General features: G+C 49.3%; 1 protein-coding gene across 7 annotated transcripts in view; it reads left to right on the top strand.

The window, feature by feature from the left end:
• Positions 1–23,364, top strand: part of DACH2 (dachshund family transcription factor 2) — a 322,480-nt gene that overhangs the window by 122,624 nt on the left and 176,492 nt on the right. For 4 of the 7 annotated variants that reach the window (XM_066581447.1, XM_066581446.1, XM_066581444.1 and 1 more), the window contains exons 2-3: positions 20,171–20,286; positions 22,143–22,205. In XM_066581447.1, coding sequence (XP_066437544.1) covers positions 20,171–20,286; positions 22,143–22,205 — 179 coding nt within the window. The remainder of the gene's footprint in view (positions 1–20,170; positions 20,287–22,142; positions 22,206–23,364) is intronic. The other 3 variants (XM_066581450.1, XM_066581449.1, XM_066581448.1) reach the window with 1 other exon arrangement.

Below are 23,364 nucleotides of genomic sequence, written 5' to 3'. Positions count from 1 at the left end.
CGGCGAGGAGATATTAAGACGTCTTATTAGTGGAGTGGAAGAACTCCAATCATGGAGAAGCTAGGCGTGATATACAGAGGAAGGGGGGCATATAATATATTGTGTATACGGTATTCAATGTACAGATGTGGTAAAGTTTTAGCTTGGCTTCTGACGGGTTTTAACTTTTTGTGCGAGAGTGAGTTATGGTGTTTGGTAGGGTTGCTGCCTAGAAGGAGGTTCCAAGGTAGGGAAGACACATAGGAGGCGCTAATACTACTGGGGCCACTAATCTGGCACTGTTACTACTGGTGCTTCCAAGAGGGCATTATTACTAGGAATACCCTTTCAGCTGCTTTTATAGGGTTAATTGTAAGGGAGAATGTGGCGCTGAAGATGTTAATGCAGAGATCTACTGAGCTGCCTCATTCACTCTCGTAACATCCAGAGCTGTATTCATAATTCCAACAGTTCTGATAATGTGGTGCTCTCTGCTCTGTTGCATTTAGAGAGTTGAATTCAAATGATACAAAACCACTACATCTCCCATATGCAGTACAACAGAGCATGTGTTAACCCTTTCCAATCCACTGTCTGACGTCTGAAGACATTATGATTTAAGGCTGTACAGCTCTGATGTTGGAAGACGTCCGTCGGGGTTCTCTTACTGTGTATTGCCAGCCTCCCTGCTGTCGGAGCCTATCCAACGTGTCACCTCATGCAGTACTGGCTTTAGGGCTCATGTCCACGGGCAAAATGTGATTTAAAATCCGCAGCGGATCTCCCGCGCGCGGATCCGCACCCCATAGGGATGCATTGACCACCCGCGGGTAGATAAATACCCGCGGATCGTCAATAAAAGGCATTTTAAAAAAAATGGAGCATGAAAAAATCTGGACCATGCTCCATTTTCATGCGGGTCTCCCGCGGGGACGGCTCCCGCGGGCTTCTATTGAAGCCTATGGAAGCCGTCCGGATCCGCGGGAGACCTAAAATAGGAATTAAAAGCATTTACTCACCCGCAGCGGGCCGCGAAGCTCTGCTCTTCCTCACGGTCGCATCTCCCTTGCTTCGGCTCGGCGGATGTGCCCGGCGCATGCGCGCGGCACGTCGACGACGTGCCGGCGACGTGCCGCCGGCGTCAGGAATTCATCCGCCGGCCGAAAATGAAGATCCGGCCGTGAGGAAGAGCTGACCTTCGCCGCCCGCTACGGATAGGTAAATGCTTTTAAATTTCTATTTTCAGCGCTCATGTCCGCGGGGCAGGAGGGACCCGCTGCAGATTCTACATGGAGAATCTGCAGCGGATCTGATTTTCCCCGTGGACATGAGGCCTTAGCCAGCATATAGCGCCGTTGTATAACGGCAGTAAAAGAGTAAGCCCCCTAGGAAAACCAGGATACAAATTGGATTGGAAAGGGTTAAACCATGAGTCACCAGGGGGGCAGTAGTGAGGTCCTGTACCCTGAGAGCTAATAGGACTTCAGCAAAATTTTGAACCTGGCTTCGGATGCCTTGGTATGGTATATGGATTGGGCAGCGCTCAGACTGCGTTTTCTATGTACGTTAAATGTATAGATCACAAAAGTATAAAAAATATACATTTTTGTGAAGAAAACGGCATCCTTTAAATGGAGGAGAGGTTTACAAACGTTTTTGCAAAATAGGATACGATTTAATGAAGAATAAGAAGAGGAGAATTTAGGAATGTCAAAGAGCCACTCTGGTGATTTTTCTTTAATTCTTCATGTAGCTATCCCCCCAGTGTGTGTGTATATATCTTTATTTGTATAGCGCCAACATATTCCGCAGCGCTTACATAGACTGGGTGGGGTGGGGGTGGAAAAAAGAGATAGATAGATTAATTAAGACAGATATAATATTTATATAATAATTTATTATAATATAGGCTAGTGTTACCTTGGTTAGTTGTTCGGGTCTGTCTGAATCTTCTAGCCTCTTTTTTTCCCCAGATGGTCGTATGATCTCAATTCTGACCCGCCCAGATCTACTTTGGGTTATGTGTTCAGTTTCTAGTCAGTTTCTCAGTTGGTGTGATCATGTTACACGGATCTTCCACAGAAACCGCCTAGTGGAGGAATACTGACACTCCTATCACAGTTACTACTAATGATCACACTGTTCCTGTCACACAGCTATAATAGAGGAGATCACAGCTTATCTTCCTGACTGCTAATCTATAGGCTGTAGTTTATAAAGGTGAATATAGAAGGTAATAATTAAACTGCTCTCCCAGCAGGTAGAAATGGTACAGCCTTAAACTAATGACCAAAAATGAAAGTAGAAAACCTCACTCTTAAGAAGGTGGCTAATAAGTATCAGACAGGGGACTGCACTGCATGAAAATGTCTATTACACTTCTCAGTGTATTGGTGACATTGTGTTGTAATAGTGACCTCCACAGTGGCCCTCTGTTGTAATGGAGACCCCCACAGTGGCCCTCTGTTGTAATGGAGACCCCCACAGTGGCCCTCTGTTGTAATGGAGACCCCCACAGTGGCCCTCTGTTGTAATGGAGACCCCCACAGTGGCCCTCTGTTGTAATGGAGACCCCCACAGTGGCCCTCTGTTGTAATGGAGACCCCCACAGTGGCCCTCTGTTGTAATGGAGACCCCCACAGTGGCCCTCTGTTGTAATGGAGACCCCCACAGTGGCTCTCTGTTGTAATGGAGACCCCCACAGTGGCTCTCTGTTGTAATGGAGACCCCCACAGTGGCCCTCTGTTGTAATGGAGACCCCCACAGTGGCCCTCTGTTGTAATGGAGACCCCCACAGTGGCCCTCTGTTGTAATGGAGACCCCCACAGTGGCCCTCTGTTGTAATGGAGACCCCCACAGTGGCCCTCTGTTGTAATGGAGACCCCCCCAGTGGCCCTCTGTTGTAATGGAGACCCCCACAGTGGCCCTCTGTTGTAATGGAGACCCCCACAGTGGCCCTCTGTTGTAATGGTGACCCCCACAGTGGCCCCCTGTTGTAATGGTGACCCTCCCTACAGTGGCCCTCAGTAGTAATGGTGACCCTCCCTACAGTGGCCCTCAGTAGTAATGGTGACGCCCCCCTCCCTACAGTGGCCCTCAGTAGTAATGGTGACGCCCCCCCCCCCGCAGTGGACCTCAGTAGTAATGGTGACGCCCCCCCGCAGTGGACCTCAGTAGTAATAGTGACCCCCCCCGCAGTGGACCTCAGTAGTAATAGTGACCCCCCCCGCAGTGGACCTCAGTAGTAACAGTGACCCCCCCACAGTGGCCCTCAGTAGTGAGTGACCCCCCCCCCCACAGTGGCCCTCAGTAGTGGTAGTGACACCCCCCCCACAGTGGCCCTCAGTAGTGGTAGTGACACCCCCCCCACAGTGGCCCTCAGTAGTGATAGTGACCCCCCCCCCCACAGTGGCCCTCAGTAGTGATAGTGACCCCCCCTCCCCCACAGTGGCCCTCAGTAGTGATGGTGACCCCCCCCCCCCACAGTGGCCCTCAGTAGTGATGGTAACCCCCCCCCCCACAGTGGCGCTCAGTAGTGATGGTGACCCCCCCCCCACAGTGGCCCTTAGTAGTGATGGTGACCCCCCCCACAGTGGCCCTCAGTAGTGATGGTGACCCCCCCCCCCCACAGTGGCCCTCAGTAGTGATGGTGACCCCCCCCACACAGTGGCCCTCAGTAGTGATGGTGACCCCCCACCCCCCCACAGTGGCCCTCAGTAGTGATGGTGACCCCCCACCCCCCCACAGTGGCCCTCAGTAGTGATGGTGACCCCCACCCCCCCACAGTGGCCCTCAGTAGTGATGGTGACCCCCCCCCCCACAGTGGCCCTCAGTAGTAATGGTGACCCCCCCCCCCCCACAGTGGCCCTCGGTAGTGATGGTGACCCCCCCCCCCACAGTGGCCCTCAGTAGTGATGGTGACCCCCCACCCCCCCACAGTGGCCCTCAGTAGTGATGGTGACCCCCCCCCCCCACAGTGGCCCTCAGTAGTGATGGTAACCCCCCCCCCCACAGTGGCGCTCAGTAGTGATGGTGACCCCCCCCCCCCACAGTGGCCCTTAGTAGTGATGGTGACCCCCCCCACAGTGGCCCTCAGTAGTGATGGTGACCCCCCCCCCCACAGTGCCCCTCAGTAGTGATTGTGACCCCCCCCCCCCACACAGTGGCCCTCAGTAGTGATGGTGACCCCCCACCCCCCCACAGTGGCCCTCAGTAGTGATGGTGACCCCCCACCCCCCCACAGTGGCCCTCAGTAGTGATGGTGACCCCCACCCCCCCACAGTGGCCCTCAGTAGTGATGGTGACCCCCCCCCCCCACAGTGGCCCTCAGTAGTAATGGTGACCCCCCCCCCCCCCACAGTGGCCCTCGGTAGTGATGGTGACCCCCCCCCCACAGTGGCCCTCAGTAGTGATGGTGACCCCCCCAGTGGCTCTCAGTAGTGATGGTAACCCCCCCCCCCCCATAGTGGCCCTCAGTAGTGATGGTAACCCCCCCCCCCCACAGTGGCCCTCAGTAGTGATGGTGACCCCCCCCACACAGTGGCCCTCAGTAGTGATGGTGACCCCCCCCCCCACAGTGGCCCTCAGTAGTGATGGTGACCCCCCCCCCACAGTGGCCCTCAGTAGTGATTGTGACCCCCCCCCCCACAGTGGCCCTCAGTAGTGATAGTGACCCCCCCCACAGTGGCCCTCAGTAGTGATGGTGACCCTCCCCCCACTGTGGCCCACAGTAGTGATAGTGACCCTCCCCCCACTGTGGCCCACAGTAGTGATAGTGACCCTCCCCCCACTGTGGCCCGCAGTAGTGATAGTGACCCTCCCCCCACTGTGGCCCGCAGTAGTGATAGTGACCCCTCCCCCCACTGTGGCCCGCAGTAGTGATAGTGACCCCTCCCCCCACTGTGGCCCGCAGTAGTGATAGTGACCCCTCCCCCCACTGTGGCCCGCAGTAGTGATAGTGCCCCCTCCACTGTGGCCCGCAGTAGTGATAGTGCCCCCTCCACTGTGGCCCGCAGTAGTGATAGTGCCCCCTCCACTGTGGCCCGCAGTAGTGATAGTGACCCCTCCACTGTGGCCCGCAGTAGTGATAGTGACCCCTCCACTGTGGCCCGCAGTAGTGATAGTGACCCCTCCACTGTGGCCCGCAGTAGTGATAGTGACCCCTCCACTGTGGCCCGCAGTAGTGATAGTGACCCCTCCACTGTGGCCCGCAGTAGTGATAGTGACCCCTCCACTGTGGCCCGCAGTAGTGATAGTGACCCCTCCACTGTGGCCCGCAGTAGTGATAGTGACCCCTCCACTGTGGCCCGCAGTAGTGATAGTGACCCCTCCACTGTGGCCTGCAGTAGTAATAGAAAACGCTGTCTGAACGCTGCCTTACGAAGATCGTGCTGCGCAGTTGTGGAGCGACTCCGGCATTACAGAGAATAAGAAACGATTAACATTAAACCTACGTATAAAATGAAATGTTAACGCGATCGCGTCTCATTAGCAGAACGGAAACGTAGAGGAAGCAGATGTGAGGGAAGACGTGTCGTGCGATGAGACAATGCTACAACGCTTGTATTGTGTGGGTAGAAGCGGAGAATAATAAGAGCTCCGCGGCCGAGGAAATGTCCTCACTTTATGAGGACGGACTGTTCAAGGCCTTGTAACGAATAAGTGGCGTTATCAGCTGAGCAGCCGCCGCTGTGGGGAAGTACTGGAGTAGTCACTAATGGGGGCTGACGTGTGGGGGATCCGTGTATACAGCACAGCAGCCGCTCTGGGGAAGTACTGGAGTAGTCAGTAATGGGGATGCTGACGTGTGGGGGATCTGTGTATACAGCGCAGCGGCTGCTGTGGGGAAGTACTGGAGTAGTCAGTAATGGGGGCTGACGTGTAGGGGATCCGTGTATCCAGCGCAGCGAGCGCTGTGAGGAAGTACTGGAGTAGTCACTAATGAGGGCTGACGTGTGGGGGATCCGTGTATACAGTGCAGCCGCCGCTGTGGGGAAGTACTGGAGTAGTCAGTAATGAGGATGCTGACGTGTGGGGGATCTGTGTATACAGCGCAGCGGCTGCTGTGGGGAAGTACTGGAGTAGTCACTAATGGGGCCTGACGTGTAGGGGATCCGTGTATCCAGCGCAGCGACCGCTGTGGGGAAGTACTGGAGTAGTCACTAATGGGGGCTGACGTGTAGGGGATCCGTGTATCCAGCGCAGCGACCGCTGTGGGGAAGTACTGGAGTAGTCACTAATGGGGGCTGACGTGTAGGGGATCCGTGTATCCAGCGCAGCGACCGCTGTGATGAAGTACTGGAGTAGTCAGTAATGGGGGTGCTGACGTGTGGGGGATCCGTGTATACAGTGCAGCGTCCGCTGTGGGGAAGTACTGGAGTAGTCACTAATGGGGGCTGACGTGTAGGGGATCCGTGTATCCAGCGCAGCGACCGCTGTGGGGAAGTACTGGAGTAGTCACTAATGAGGGTGCTGACGTGTGGGGGATCCGTGTATACAGCGCAGCGGCCACTGTGGGGAAGTACTGGAGTAGTCAGTAATGGGGGTGCTGACGTGTGGAGGATCCGTGTATACAGTGCAGCGTCCGCTGTGGGGAAGTACTGGAGTAGTCAGTAATGGGGGTGCTGACGTGTGGGGGATCCGTGTATACAGTGCAGCGTCCGCTGTGGGGAAGTACTGGAGTAGTCAGTAATGGGGGTGCTGACGTGTGGGGGATCCGTGTATACAGTGCAGCGGCTGCTGTGGGGAAGTACTGGAGTAGTCAGTAATGGGGGTGCTGACGTGTGGGGGATCCGTGTATACAGTGCAGCGGCTGCTGTGGGGAAGTACTGGAGTAGTCAGTAATGGGGGTGCTGACGTGTGGGGGATCCGTGTATACAACGCAGTGGCTTCTTGTATGGTAACACCCAGCGCTCTCGGGTCCTACCGGCGGGCGATCAGTACTTAGTATTTTTATCCTTTGGAGAATGCTCCGTTGTACGGGTAATGGCGTACAGTCTGTAAATAGCGCTGTAGGATATATGTGTGCTCAATGCTATACAGTATTTAGAAACAAGGTGCAATATAGAGCCCATATACACTGATTGGCCACTTTAGCCTTCAGATCTACAGCAGTTCATTGTGGTGTAGATTCCACTCAGTGATGACATTTTTATGCAGGAATATCGGCCCCTGCGGACAGGAAGCTTCTTGTAGTTGCTGCAGATTAGATGGCGATGCTGACACGTTCTGACCAGCTTATAGAAAGGGGTCATCGATTCATGCCGCTCGCACAAAATTCTGACCTCCCATCGGCAACAGAAATCTGGATCCATCTGACTAGGAGATGTTTTTCTGCTGTTCAGTGATACAAGTTTTGCGCTCTTTTACCCGCTGGAGTCTCATCTTTCTGGGTCTCTTAGACACAATGGTGCTGGAACTGGTCATCCGCTGTTATAGTTTATTCGTGCGGAGGAATGGCGAGTTTGGACATGTTAGTTGGAGGTCCAGCATTTTATTCAGCTGATTGTGCAGTGGCTGTTGGTCAGAATGATTCCTGACATCCTCCTCTGACCCCTTTCAATGATGAGTTGTTTGTCCACAGTATCTGTTTTTTCGCTGGATGTTTTTCCTTGATCGCGCCATTCTTTGTATACTCTCTGTACTGTTACACGAGAAAACTCCACGGATTGGCAGTGAAATCCTGGCTAGTCTAGCGCCGATGACCGGGCCTCGTTGGAGTCACTCAGATTTCTGGATTTTCCCATCTAATGAGGATTCACACTGACGCTGATCCACGGAACACTTGTCACGTGATTTCATGCTGCTCTTCGGGGTCACAGGGAGAATTTACATACAGGGGAGCACCAATGGTCAGGGGGTCGGGGGCTCTAATAAAGGGTGCATTCAGTGTAGATTGTGCCAGTCATCATATGAATGGAACCTGAACAGCCGCCATTAATAATGCACAGTTGTATGGTGGCCATGAGGATATCGCCCACAGCTCTGTCAGGAGATGTATAGTAAAGGCCAGAAGAGCGGAGGGCTCCCCAACATTTGCCAGTGGTAGACCTCAGGTGCCCCCTGTACAGTTTTTATAGATGTCAGCTTAGGTCCCAACCAGGAGTCCACATATAAGCAGTGCTAATAACTATGGCCCCCTGCAGACTGGATTCCGCCCCCATAGTCAGACCAGTCCAAATATAACCAGCACACATGCTGCCCTTCTACCCCAGCAGACTGGATTCTGCCCCCTCAATCGGATCTTCTCCCTCTGTCCTTGCATTCGTGGAAGTTCTTTATGAGGACTGATGGAGTATATTAACACGGTGCACTCGGCCAAGAACAACATCGGGATGAAAGCCTCTTCCTTCTGGGGTTTCCTCTAGAACAAACAGGGGTTTTGGGAAGTCTAACCGTTACTTGAAGTCCCTGAGAATTATCACTGACATTCGAAACACCGAAAAAGTTGGATCCTAACCCCACTGCCAGGACCACCTGGAGGTGGGGGGCCGCGGCTACACCACAGCCCCCCAGAGAGAATGTATTAAAAGATGGAGCCTGGAAGTAGGTTTCTACTATCGATGGTTGTCAGGCCGCGGGCAATCAGTAGAGGGGTGCCTTTTAATTTTGTATGGGGAAGCATCAGGAGCCATCTTGATTTAGTTAAAGCAATACTTCTTTCCCAGGACAACATTGTGTCCTGAAAGCGAAGTGGTTGGGGGTCAGTCACCTGCAGTAGTTCTTCAGTGCGCCAATTCTAGGTCCTGTTGTCAGCCGTCCAAGGTGGCAGCTGCATCCACTCTGCGCACTGCTCTCTGATTGGTCAGTGCTGATCATGTGAGCAGTTCTTGCCAATCCTAGAGCAGGTTTAATGTATCGGTAGTCTAACACTACCAATGAACTGAGGAAAGATCAAGTCGGCTATCTTGGACAGCCAATAAGTGGACTTGGACCTGGCGGATCAGAGGGGCGGCAGAGAACAGCTACTGCTGCTAATATACCCTCTGCCACTCCAGTCCCAGACAGACGTTTGTCCCCAAACCCAGATGGTTTGTGTTATCCTGCACACTCCTAATTTGTGCAAAACTAAACCCAAAAATCCCACTTGACCCTTGAAAGTTCCAGAATAGAAGTATGCTCTGTTCTTCCCATAGCTCAGAGGTTATCCTCCTGCAAATCTGCTCTTTTAACCAATATGGTGGCTCCCAGCATCGGATGGGATATCTAATATCTCTAATACGGCGGCTCCAGCGTCAAACACAATATCCGATAACCTCTAATATGGCCGATCTGGTATCAGACAGGATATCCGATAAACTTAATATGGCGTCACCAAGCATCAGGCACAATATCCGATATCTCTAATTGGCGGCGTCCAGCGTCAGGCACTTTATCCGATATATCTAATATGGCGGCTTCTGGCATATCATCCGATATATCTAATATGGCGGCTTCTGGCATATCATCCGATATATCTAATATGGCGGCTTCTGGCATATCATCCGATATATCTAATATGGCGGCTTCTGGCATATCATCCGATATATCTAATATGGCGGCTTCTGGCATATCATCCGATATATCTAATATGGCTACTTCCTGCGCCACAATATCCGATATTTCTACACTTCCCTGACATAAATCCAGCGGCGAGTCTCCCCGAGTTCTGGCAGTTTCTCCGAGTAACAACTAGACGCGTCACGCTTTTTTCGGTTGACATGTTTTGCTGAGAAATAAATTACTTTGCTTTTGTCTTTCCAAGTCAGAGTCTCCGTTCATCAAACCGCGAGGAGAAGGCGCCGCGTTATTGCATCGTCTCGTCATCAGCAGATACAAAGATTTTCGCTTTTTCTTCCCTTGTTGCGCTGACTTTCTCTTGACGACCGACCTGAGGTGAAAACGAAGTGCGTCTAATTTGTAAATTATAACGTTTACAGTTTTATTGAGGGACGTGCGTGCAGGCGAATAGCGCGGCTGTCAAGACGACTGTGGCGCCAAAGTTTCAGCATTTAGGTAAAGGAAGCTTAAAATCTGCTGAATGTCAGCGCTAAATGAATAGTTTAGGTTAAATGCGAGTGATTATTAGAAGACAGCAGGAGAGAAGGGAACAATGGAGGCGCCTCCGCTGCGCCGCGGCTTGTACTACTGACGCCGGAATTTACAAAAATCTGAAAAAAAAAAGAACGAAAGTTCTGGAATATTTAGTGCAAAAAATGCAGAAAAATTTTGTATAAATGAGATTTCAGTGGGAAACTTGCAGCCTACGCTCTCTGGATCGGACTGCTGTGTCAAGCTGGACGCTGTTGTTGCGCCATTTTCAGCATTTATCATTCTGTCTGAGGTGGATGTATTTTTACTGCAGTTCGGAAATATCTGCAGACGTGTAGTTCATATCGCCGGATGACTGAGCGCAATAGGTTAGTCTGTACTCTGGCGACGGCCTTATTCGCACAGATGTGTGTGATTTTGGACATCAAAAAACTCACCAACTTCACAAATGTGTGAGATTTTCATCCGTTTTTGTTGCGTCTTTTGCATTTAACGTGTCATCTGATTGTACTCCAAAAAACCAAGAGGTGACCCAACTGTGCCGTTACACATCCACTGAAGTCATTGGGGGCATTCCAAAAACCGCCTCTCCTCAACGAGTGCCTGGTTATAGATTTATTTTTTTTCATGCACCTATTGACTTCCATGGGTGTTTAAAGTTACATTGATTGAGCCGCCACCTTTTTTAAAATCTTCTGGCGCACATGAAAGACGGACTAAACCCACACATCCAAACCACAAAAAAGCAACAAGAATGATGTAAAACGCAGAAATACTTGCAGTGAAACCTGCCCGTCTTTCACTGACTGAAATCACAGATGTGAGTAAGGCTATCAGGGAGCCTCTATGGTCATCCCTGCCAACTGACTGACCTGTGAACTGCAACGTAAGGTGGGCAGACCGCGCAGAGATCTGCACGTAAAGTGGAACCTCAGGCAGTATGGGGTTAAAAAATCCTGTGTTTTGGGTATCTGATGGGAGAAGGCTATAAATTCATGAGAAGAGGAGGCACAATTCAGGCTGGTCCTGCGCCCCCTGTGGGCTGCCCTTCAAGAATTAGTACAGTGTTGCAAGATGTCTTCCAAAAGGTGGCGCTGCAGAGGCATTGTACCGTCTTATTTGCATACCAAATTTCCCAGGGAGCATTGCATGGCTAGGAAGTCTCCTCAGGTCTACTAAGCTGATTAGGCAGACTCCACAAGGAGATACCCTTCCCAATCCAAGTCAGGGGGCAAGGATGTATAAGGGTTAGTGGGCGCAGATACATGAAGTAGTGCCAGCAGGGCCTTGTGCCCCCTTCGCTTTCTATAAACTGGGAATGTCTAATGTTGATGTAGGACATTAAATGTTAAAGGTTCGCCGCTGCCCCTCACCTGCGCGGTGTAGAATGAGCTCGTTCCTCTGTCCCGCGACCCCTCCAGGTAACATGTTTGGCCACCGCCATCCTCTCTGAATGATGAAGTTGATTTGCTTGCAGATAGTTGGCTCATCGTGGACGTTTTGACGGCCGCTCTCCGGTGACTTCTCTGCGCACATTGCGGATCGTGTATCGGAGTGAACTTCATCACAGCTGCTGTTTGATTTCTACCTCTCCAGAACATTTGCAGTGATCGTTTCCGACCTCCCAGGTTTGTGCTGCGAGCGCGCCAAAGTGATTTGTTTCAGTTGACGCCCCAAGGAAAGAGGAGGAGGATGCAGGAGCTGTCAGGCGAGCGAAATGACAAGCTTTGTGATCGACTCCATCAGAAGCCGCAGAACAAAGCTCCGCCGGGTGGGAATAGAGACTTACAATGAGCCGACAACTCGCCCAGTCCGTGTCACATCACAGCGCCGTCTTCATTTACTATTCCGTGTGAGAGCCGTGCAGAGTGAGATATTTAGAGGAGGCTTGATATACGCTGCAGGCTGGGGATACGCCGTGACAGCGCAGAGCTGCAATGTAAAATGTATCCGCAGGACTTGGGGAAATGCAATGAATATACAGAGCCGAGTCATGTTATTATGGCCGCTAGCTAATATCCAGAGTAACCGCCGTGTGCCGCACAGACCGCAGCTAAGCGGTCAGGTACTGGTAAGTAGTCTCCAGTATCTGGGGCCATGCTGACCGCATCCCACAGTTATGTATGGTGTGTGTGGGGTGAATTGGGGGGGAATCCATAGAGTCCAACAGATGCTTAATTGGGTTCAAGTCTGGGAGATTAGGGGGCCGGGGAAGTACTTGGAAGTCTTGGCCATGCTCTTCCAACCATTTTTGGACATTTCTAGCTGTGTGACATGTCGCATTGTCTTGCTGGAAGATGCCATCTATCCCAGGGAGACAATCAGCATGTATGGATGATGTGATCTACAAGGATGGATCCAGAACCGGATGGGGTCAGAGAGTCTACCACATGGATGAGAGGTCTAGAGAACGCCACGGGCACATACCCACAACGCTGCCGCCACCGGCCTGTTTTTTTCTTTCAGCAATGGTTGCCCCTGGTGTTTGATATTTCTCACCCGACGCATCAACATCCATCCGTTCAATGAAGCAGCAAACATGACTCAGCAGGGAAGACAACCCTTTGTAAATCAGCGGTGGCCCAATTCCATTACTGCCTGGTAAATAGAAGCCTTTGTTTACATAGGTGCGGAGCCCCATACACAGTAGGGTTCGCTGAACTGTTGGTTTAGACACACGTCTGGTAGCCCCCGAGATCATTCTCATGGTGAGCCCATGAGTCATTTCTAGGCCCTCCTGTGCCCCCATGAGTCATTTCTAGGCCCTCCTGTGCCCCTCTGAGTCATTTCTAGGCCCTCCTGTGCCCCTCTGAGTCATTTCTAGGCCCTCCTGTGCCCCCCTGAGTCATTTCTAGGCCCTCCTGTGCCCCCCTGAGTCATTTCTAGGCCCTCCTGTGCCCCCCTGAGTCGTTTCTAGGCCCTCCTGTGCCCCCCTGAGTCGTTTCTAGGCCCTCCTGTGCCCCCCTGAGTCGTTTCTAGGCCCTCCTGTGCCCCCCTGAGTCGTTTCTAGGCCCTCCTGTGCCCCCCTGAGTCGTTTCTAGGCCCTCCTGTGCCCCCCTGAGTCGTTTCTAGGCCCTCCTGTGCCCCCCTGAGTCGTTTCTAGGCCTTCCTGTGCCCCCCTGAGTCGTTTCTAGGCCCTCCTGTGCCCCCCTGAGTCGTTTCTAGGCCCTCCTGTGCCCCCCTGAGTCGTTTCTAGGCCCTCCTGTGCCCCCCTGAGTCGTTTCTAGGCCCTCCTGTGCCCCCCTGAGTCGTTTCTAGGCCCTCCTGTGCCCCCCTGAGTCGTTTCTAGGCCCTCCTGTGCCCCCCTGAGTCGTTTCTAGGCCCTCCTGTGCCCCCCTGAGTCGTTTCTAGGCCCTCCTGTGCCCCCCTGAGTCGTTTCTAGGCCCTCCTGTGCCCCCCTGAGTCGTTTCTAGGCCCTCCTGTGCCCCCCTGAGTCGTTTCTAGGCCCTCCTGTGCCCCCCTGAGTTGTTTAAAGGCCCCTCTATGCCCACTGAGTTGTTTATAGGCCCTACTGTATCAGTTATAGGCCTCATTGTGCTCAGACAATAAACTCAAATATTAACCTCCCTCACCTCCATCACACTCCTGTGACATCCTCCATCCTCTACGTTGACCTCTTCTGGCCATGATTCTGCGGAATGACACAAGTGGTGGCTCAATGACACCATTGCAGCCCATGCATGACAGAGGAGGTGCTGCACAGCATGATGGGCTCTGCTTCCTGCAATGTTGCTACTGTAGTTAATTTGATCTGTATAAGAGTTCCTCGTTATTATCCAGGACCTACACGTTTTGGGGCCTGGTGCCTCCTCTTTAGCGATCTGGAGGTGAACGTGCTGAGTCCTTCCGAAAGAGCTTAGTGTGACCCCAGAGGAAAAGCAGATGTGATACCAAGCTCTCCTGGCAGGAGCTATCGTGTTCACCACTGTCTTAATGACACCAGGCCTCGAAATGCGTTAACTGAATATTAATAGTGATGGAGTTTGTTTTCTGACCAGTAAAATAGTGCCAGATCCTATGCTTTTTCTCTGCACTCCTTCATGTGATTCTCTTTCGCTGACCATACTGGTTTGGATGACAGTGACCTTGAGACGGCAGCACTGTACATACCTCTCTACCTTCCATATTGAATACCTCTATTTGAGTTACATGTTCATACAGCAATCAGGACAAATGTCAATTCCTCTCTCGGATCTCTAAAGTGGCTCCTCTGTTTTGTCTGACCAGTGTACCAGAGGAATGGACAGAAGCCAAACAGTCCCCATTATTGTCAGTGGGTCTGTCTGGAACCATTTGATCCTCAATGGGATGGATTCTGGTTTCCTGCTCCCATGATAGCACAAAAACACAGAAAGATGAATGTTAGTGGGACTCCAGTCTAATGGTAATGGCTTTCGCCAACCTTTCTCAGGCAGTAGATCTTGGAGGAAATAAGGATCGGGCTGATTGATTACGACATGTCCGATCATCTCATCAAGAGAAATTGGTTTCTGGCTGAGGTGTATGACCAAATTTATGTTATATTGTATGTCGTTTAGCTGCTGTTTTTGTAGCTTGCAGATTTGTGGTCTCTTTTTTTTTTTTTCTTCTTAGAAGCTTAGAAGTATCATCCCACAGCTCTCTGACCAATCAGATGTCTACTGCCGAATCACAGAGAGAGAATCTGCAGCTGCATCTCCCTCCTCCCTCTCTACTCTTGCTGCCTGTCCCTTAATAAGACCTTGTACACGGTGTCATGTAGTCACATGTTCTTCTCATTTGTGATAGAGCGATAATGACGTTAGACATTAAATCTCCATTTTTTTGCATCCTCTTCCAGTCCTCCACCTGTCCCCCAGCTTCTCCTCCTGGCAGCCGCCGGTGTGTGTGTCTCTCGGGTCAGAGAAAGTTTAACTACCTTTGGCTTGTAAGAAAGTTATGTCATAAATTCCATATAAAAGCGATTTTAATTTTGACCTTAAAACTAAATTGTGCTAAAAATAAAGTGCAATTATTTCTTTTTATGAGGACAAGTAAAGAATTGAAGATTTAATAAACGTGAAAGCGATTTATCTGGCGGTCTCGCTGCAGGAGATATGCCCTAAATAGGCAGCGTCTTCCATGAGCGGGCTCACAGGGGACGCCCTGTATTTATATGGGATGTAAGGCTTTGCACATTGCAGGTTTTATTAAAGGGCCGCCAGTTACGTCGTGGCTCAGGGCTCGTTCACATCGCCTTTAGAGATCATCTATTGCTGTTCCATCATTGGAGCCGGAAAAAGAAAAGTGCCTTCTGTCAGAAGGTGGAGAGCAATGCCGCCGAGTGGACCCCATTGACTTTACAGGAATATCCATGGGATGGGGATAACTTTATGATCAGTGTTGGTCCAAATGCTGGGATCCCCATGATCTTGAGAATGGTATTTCACACCTTACCTCAGGCAGTATAAAGACATGGAGCACTTCTTGGTAGGGGAGAACTTTATAACTTGGCACAACCCCTTTAATAAAGTCCATGCTGCTCCCATTATGCTCTCCGACATTTTCCTGCATTAAACATATCTTGCTGCTCTAATCTGTTCTGTTTTAATGTAAATCTGTGACAGAAGTTCCGAACAGAAACGCTGATGTGAGTGCGAACAAGCCCTTATGCTCTAGTAACCTCAAGAGCTGCGCTCACTAACGCACTGGCTTCGGTGTAGGGTGGTGACGGTGGGGTTACATCCCAGCTGAGCTCCCATAATGCACTGGAATAGTTTTGTGTGTTTTTGATGATCTTCATAAATAAACAAATGTATCAGTTGTCCCGAACATAAAACATGTACTTCAAGATTTTACCTCCACTGATACATTGTAACGAGCTAGTAAGATGGGAGAAAGATTTGTGCTGCTTTTGGGCTTGCCTAATAGAGGATTGTCTACATAAGATACATTGTAACAAGCGGTCAGCAGTGAAAGGTATCAAGGCAGGTTTTCATCTTCTGGATGTCAACAATGTTCCCATTCACTGACAGCAAGCATAAATCTTGAAATTGATGAAGTATTTAAATATAAAGTTGATTAAATATTTGGTAAAACTTTCACAACTTCCAGGAGTTGAAGATGATGAAATCATGCAGAGGTTCTGAGGTTCTGGCACCGCCTGCCGGATTATCAGACTTTTATGCTGAATGTCCTATTAGGCTCTCCGGTTCTTTCTAGTTACTTGGTTGTTGCTGCTGTGAATGGCGAGGACCTCCGTATAAAAGTCTGCGACCAGTAACATTGGAGGAGAGTGAAATGCGTCGTCTCTCATCTCCATTAACAAGATGAAGGGCTGCTTCTGCTGTGTTGTTCTTCTGTCTCGTCAACACCGCGCGTTTTATGGATGTGACATAATTCATGACATGGGGGTGGGGGGGGTCCAGTATCTCGTAGCGAAGAATTGCCTTTTATTGTTTTATCTCTTTGAGATTTTTGCTTTTGTTATTTATCGTTGCCTCAGCGAAACGAGAGAATGAAGGCGAAACGTCAGATAAATTATCCCAAAACGCAGCTGATCCCGCAGGAAGTAATGAAATAACGTTCTGCCGCCATAATACCAACATTAATCTTATTATGTTTCTCCATCGCCACAAGATAATTCAGCTGCCCGATCCGGCTGTGCTGGTGAGCAACATCCACTGTATACAGATGTATACAGGTGCTGCAGAGTGAACTTTGTCATCCAACTCAGAGGACAGATAAGGTAGTAGATGTGACCTGCAGTCCTATGTAACACCACAGATAACACAGTGATAACTCTCTGAGGACAGATAATGTAGTAGATGTGACCTGCAGTCCTATGTAACACCACAGATAGCACAGTGATAACTCTCTGAGGACATATAATGTAGTAGATGTGACCTGCAGTCCTATGTAACACCACAGATAACAGTGATAACACAGAGGACATATAATATAGTAGATGTGACCTGCAGTCCTATGTAACACAACAGATAACACAGTGATAACTCTCTGAGGACATATAATGTAGTAGATGTGACCTGCAGTCCTATGTAACACCACAGGTAACACAGTGATAACTTCCTGGGGACAGATAATGTGGTAGATGTGACCTGCAGTCCTATGTAACACCACAGATAACACAGTGATAACACAGAGGACAGATAATGTAGTAGATGTGACCTGCAGTCCTATGTAACACCACAGATACCACAGTGAGAGCTTGGATTAGTTATGGATAAGAGGACTTTGGGGGAATCTATTGGGTTGTAGTGAGTCCTTGGCTGGGACTTTGTGGCTCGGTGACCGTTTCGCACGTCTCTGGCTTCTCCTCATTATATGCCGCTAATTACTTTTTGTGTTAATTAAACTTTAAAGTTAAATGAAACTGTTAATTTAAGCTGAGACAAAAACACAGACAATTAAACTGGAGTGTAAAAACATCAACAAACAATCAGGGCACAATTAAAGAATAATGGCCGCTTCCCTGCGCCCCTGAGAGGAGCTCCGTGCCATCACTTCATCAGTCACGGCTTTCTCCGAGACGACTAAGTTGTCTCCATAGATCGTTGGCTCATCATCACTGATACGTGACATTCCAGCCGACTTAAAGAACATTCGACTTATGTTGTTGCAGCAAAGGGGATCTTAAAGGGGCTCTCTGGGCAAAACTGCTGTGTTTATGGTGCCCTGTAGCCTGTGTGTGGCGCCCTGTAGTGTCTCTGTAGGGCAGAGGCCTATGCCATCTTGTATATCCACACCCCTTTATGTGGATGTTTGGATATTAATGCTGGTTTCCGTATTTTGTGCTGCATCCTCCTTGACATTCACTGATCTCTTCCATGATGGGAGTTGATTTGCAGAAGACAGATTTTATTGCAAAGACTTTCCTAGAAATCTAAGTGGATAAATCCGGTTACGGCGGCGGTGAATGCGGGGTGTAGAGGCGCAGATTTATTTATTCCTGCATTTCTATGCAGTGGATTTGAAATTGAGCCTTATATCTTATGAGGTTCGTCAGGCCTGCAGGGAGATGCGTGCCGCCAATAGGTGAGGTTAACGCTGTTACCGGAGAGAGTAATCCATCTTCTTACATAAAGGGACAGAGAGCGCTGAGGCGCGAGGCATCTCTTCACCTCTGACTCCTCTCCCTCTGTGAGCCAATTATTACATGCTAGCCCCCAAATCACACATTCCAGCACAGAAGTCTGTCTGTCTCCATTATATAGACTCTGCAGCTCTTCTCCACTAGGGAGACGCCATGTTGCAGTCTGCAGCGCAGTAAACTTTTCATTCAACGGAAATGAAGAGATCAACAAGATATATTCTTTTAATAACTTGTCCAAATTGAAAGATAATTGACATTGTGTAATCAGAGCCTGAGGATACGAGAGCTGATTATATGTGGGATAAGGGACGCCCGGAGATGTGCGCCGCTCGCCATAATATTTTCACCATAGTTAAATTTTCTCGTTGACATCACTCAGCTCTTTATTTAATAAGTCACAAATTGACAGCGTTCATTCCTGATGATCCGTGGATCGGCTCTGAGCGCCCCTGCAGGAGGTGTGAAGCCGTTACGGGGTGGGTGGGGAAGCACCGGGCTCCGTTAGGGCTCTCCGTGCCTCTGTTCCATTTTTGATAAAAGAAAATAACAGAAATGTTTCCGTTTGATTCCAATCTGTTGGACTTAAGGTTTTTTTTTTTCGACAAGACCAAGAAATGCAGTTTTCGGCACTACTGGTACGGTAAAAAACGGAAGCTAAACGGAAACTTATCTGTAATGGAAATGTTTCCTTGTTGCAAAAACGGAAAGAGAAAGAGAAGGCACTAATGGAGCCCAAACACACATATGAAAGGGGCCTTACTCTTCCCCGCACAAGAGTCTAAACAAACCGCAAACCTTCCGAAGTGGTGGTCTATTGGTCTCTACTTCAGCAGTTCTCATTAATGGCCAAGACCGGTTCTGTCCAGGGGTGCTGCTTACATGATTTTAAGTGTAAGTCTTAATAGGAACCCCGGGCGGAGCGAATAACAAAATGCCAAACGGTCCTCGGAGCCAACAATCTCGTGTGTGTGTGTGTGTGTGTGTGTGTGTGTGTGTGTGTGCGTGTGTGCACGCGATATATATGTACGTGTATATATTTTCCTTTGTGTCACCACTGATGAATATCAGTGAATGTTACTTTATTTGCTTTGCGTATCTTATTAATCTAAAGCATAGTTTGAGGGTGGTTCCGCTGCGGTCGCCCGTCTCCCCACGGGACGCTGTGACTATAGTAACTCTATGCTCTGGCACTTTGTGTGTCCCAGAAGCGACTCTTCGCTGCTCATTCCTCAGACTTTGTTGATGTGACTGTCGTGGAAATGAACACAAAAAAAGCCACTTCCAGAACCCAGAAGACGCCGGAGCTTCCAGCTACTACAGTCACATTGGAGGTCATGTGGGACAACTGGGCGACATCTCAGTAACAGGCCCTGTATGTTCTCTATGACAACTGCACTTTGGAGAAGGGATGAGAAGTTTCCCCAGAGTGGCCCTTAGATACTCTGTAGCTTCCACTCTCTCTGCTCCCATCATATGGCAATATCCTCCCAGGTTTTGGTTTTGAGACCGTTTTATAATATCTAAATCTTTAATATGTCACAGCTGACGCTTTGCTATAATGTATCGTGACTAAACAATCCTCTGTGAGCTAAACACATCCTCCCCACAAATCTATCTTCTGTCCTGAGGGTTTGCTACAATGTATCAGTCCAGGCTGTTTATCTAACAGAACATTGTCTAGGCTGGATACAATTGTAACAAATCATTATTTAGAGATGAGCGAGCACGCTCGGATAAAACAGTTACTCGAGCGAGCATCGCTCTTCTCGAGTAACTGCTTACTGGTCCGAGCAGGCTCGCAGAGGAAGGGGGAGGGGGTGGAGCAGTTACTCGAGAAGAGCAATGCTCGCTCATCTCTAAGGACTAGACTAGATCTTTTTGCTTTTTAACATCGAAACAAGATTGTCTCCATCCGTTGACAGCAAGCAGTGCTGTAGTAAATAATGAGGTTATTAGAAATTTGCAGTACATTTCATCTTGGTTGAGTCTCACTTACAGAATGTCATTTATTTGTGGTCCTTCCTGTGCAGGCAGAACATGTAATGCTTTCTATACGGGTTTGCTCATACGCTGCCTATTGTATCCCCACAGCTCTAGGCCTGGGAGGCCCCCGAAGCGATCGCTGGGAGTAGCAATTCAGGAGAACGCTCGCCTGCTGCCGCACGGAGTTCAGAGTCTCTTATCACCTGGACTGATCTCCCACACAGGTAAAAAAAACCATTATACAGTACAATCACCCCTTCTCCTCATAGCATGCAAGTAAGCGAATATCTATTTAATGGGCACCAAACTTATGGGAAGGGAGGGGGGGGCAGGGGAGGGGCTGGTTAGTATCTGCTGCATTGACTGTGTCCTAAGACCCATTTACACCAGCCGATGAGTGCTAAAAGATCGCTCAAACGAGTTTGAGTGACAGCTTTGAGTGATCATTCTGCATAAACTATTCAGTAGCTACTTAATAGCAATTAGGTATGCAAATGAAGTCGAGGGCTCTTATCTTCGCTCAGATCCTTTGTTCTCCACGGGGAAACAATGCTATCAGCACTCCCCGTGGAGAACTGCTGATAAGGCTGAGTGATGATTTTTAGGTTGGACTGAATCTAATGATCAGCTAGCAGTGCCCGAAAAATGCGCCACGGGGCACACATTTAGACACACCGATGATCGCTAAAATGATCGCCAATTAGCGGTTTTTGGGTGAGTTTTAAGTGATCATCAGCTGGTGTAAATGGGCCTTTAGTCATGATTTAATATCCAGAGCTACACTCAGTATTTTGTTGGTGGAGTCACTGTGTACATTACTTATCCTGTACTGATCCTGAGTTACATCCTGTATTAGCCTTCAGAGCAGCATTCACTATTCTGCTGGTGGAGTCACTGCATACATACATTACAAAGGATGATTTAGACACAACGATATGTGCTCAAAAAGCGCTCAAAGACGTATTTTGAGCGATAATCATTGTGTCTAACTGCACTGACATCGTGCAGTTTTTGTTAAGGAATCAGTGATCTTTCAGCATGCTGGAAGGTCAGCGATCAGTAATCATTAATTCACAGTGGGATACAGCTGATACTATTGTTTCAGCTGTATCCCGCTCCCTGAAGACAGGCGGGGCATGAACAGCTGTGTTCTTAATCCTACGCTCGGAGCACTCGCCTGTATAACAGCCAGGCGCTCCAAGCAGACAACAGCTGGATGCAGAAGACAAGCGGCCCCGCTTGTCTTCTGCATCCCCCTCTCTGAGCGTAAGGTGATCGCTCAACGTTTGAGCGATCACCTTGCGCTGTAAAAGCACACAACGATTGTTGCTCAAAAGACTTTTTTGAGCGATTTAATCGTTGCGTCTAAACCAGTCTTTATCTTTTATTGATCCTGCGTTACATCCTGTATTATACTTTGGAGTAGCACTCACTATTCTGCTGGTGGAGTCACTGTGTACATACATTACTTATCCTGTACTGGTCCTGAGTTACATCCTGTACTCCAGAGCTACACTCACTATTCTGCTGGTGGAGTCACTGTGTACATACATTACTTATCCTGTACTGATCCTGAGATACATCAGTATTATACTCCAGAGCTGCACTCCCTATTCTGCTGGTGGAGTCACTGTGTACATGCATTACTTATCCTGTACTGCTCCTGAGTTACATCCTGTATTATACTCCAGAGCTGCACTCACTATTCTGCTGGTGGAGTCACTGTATACATACATTACTTATCCTCTACTGATCCTGAGTTACATCCTGTATTATACTCCAGAGCTGCACTCACTATTCTGCTGGTGGAGTCACTGTATACATACATTACTTATCCTCTACTGATCCTGAGTTACATCCTGTATTATACTCCAGAGCTGCACTCACTATTCTGCTGGTGGAGTCACTGTGTACATACATTACTTATCCTGTACTGATCCTGAGTTACATCCTGTATTATACTGCAGAGCTGCACTCACTATTCTGCTGGTGGAATCACTGTGTACATACATTACTTATCCTGTACTGATCCTGAGTTACATCTGTATTATACTCCAGAGCTGCACTCACTATTCTACAGGTTTCAGAGATGGAATCCCCCAGCATCCCCTGCTTGTTCAGTGCCTGTGTAGAGCTGCCAGTGGTAATGTATATTCTGGGAAGTCTTGTCTTTACACCTTTACGGTCAGTAATAATGCTTTTGTGGCTGTGATGTAAGAATTATCTTGGTTTCCTTGGCGGATCTTTAAGAAGTGTCTAAGTTAGTGAACCCCTCACCCCATGTTTGGAGGTGACTCTGTAATAATTCACCTTGTTGCAGTTAGTACAATGTCCTCATTGCTTCCGCCCCCACCCCTCATCGCCGCCCAGTCAGCCTGCTCCTTTCATCCTCAGGATTTCTCCTGACAGGTAGCCGCCATGTCCTCCTCCTTGTGGGATCATCGTAGCCCGGAAACCCTCAGATGTGACGCCTCCTCTGATGTGAACAAGTCATAAATTAATACGATTAAACTAATGAGCGGCAGAACTGCTGCCAAACGTCACTCGTCCGGTTAATGCCAAGCGCAAATCTCGTCCGTTGCCCCTGTGGTAAGGGGGATCGCGAAGACCTGAGCATTTTCACGGTGATAGATGACACATCCTATGATGCTTTACATCCCATCCGCTTGGTTCTCAGCACAACATAATACATGCAACGCGGGCCGGCCGTTTAAACAGGCATCCAACGATCCGCTGAATCAGATATGCCCCCCTCCCGCTAAGTAATGACTGCCGCTGTATCTCCGGCGGAAATAAGAAACTGTCACATAGAAAAAACATCAACGAATCTGTTGGTGTGTAACATGATGCTCACCGCCGCCCCCTATGTGTCATTCAGTAATACGATGAGTATCCGGAACCGGGAATGCGCTCAGTGATATTGTTACATTTTATCTGGCTAGTAAAAAAAAAAATACCAGCCATGCAACAACTGCCCCTCCTAATGGGGCCTGCATACTGCTGCTGCCATCTCTGCCCATACAGAGAGGAGAGCTGGCAGCGGAAACCGCAATGAAATAGACATGCCGCGGCTTTAAATTCCGTGTGGCATGTCAGTTTCATCGCGGTGTGGCTGCAACTGCTTCTCCGCAGCGTGTGGACGAGATTTTTGCAAATGTCGACTTTGCTGCTTTATCCCGGCATAAAAATTGCCGGCAGAATTTCCATGCAGAAAGTCTGCATGGAAATTCTGCAGCAATTTCTGCCCCATAGGAACCCAGCCTAAGAGTTCCTGCAGACTGCCGCCTGAGGTGGCAGCCTCA

Source organism: Eleutherodactylus coqui, chromosome 10, assembly GCF_035609145.1.
Source record: "Eleutherodactylus coqui strain aEleCoq1 chromosome 10, aEleCoq1.hap1, whole genome shotgun sequence".
Classification (NCBI taxonomy): Eukaryota; Metazoa; Chordata; class Amphibia; order Anura; family Eleutherodactylidae; genus Eleutherodactylus; species Eleutherodactylus coqui.
Note: the sequence above shows the minus strand (reverse complement) of the source record. Positions and strands in the feature narration are given on the sequence as shown.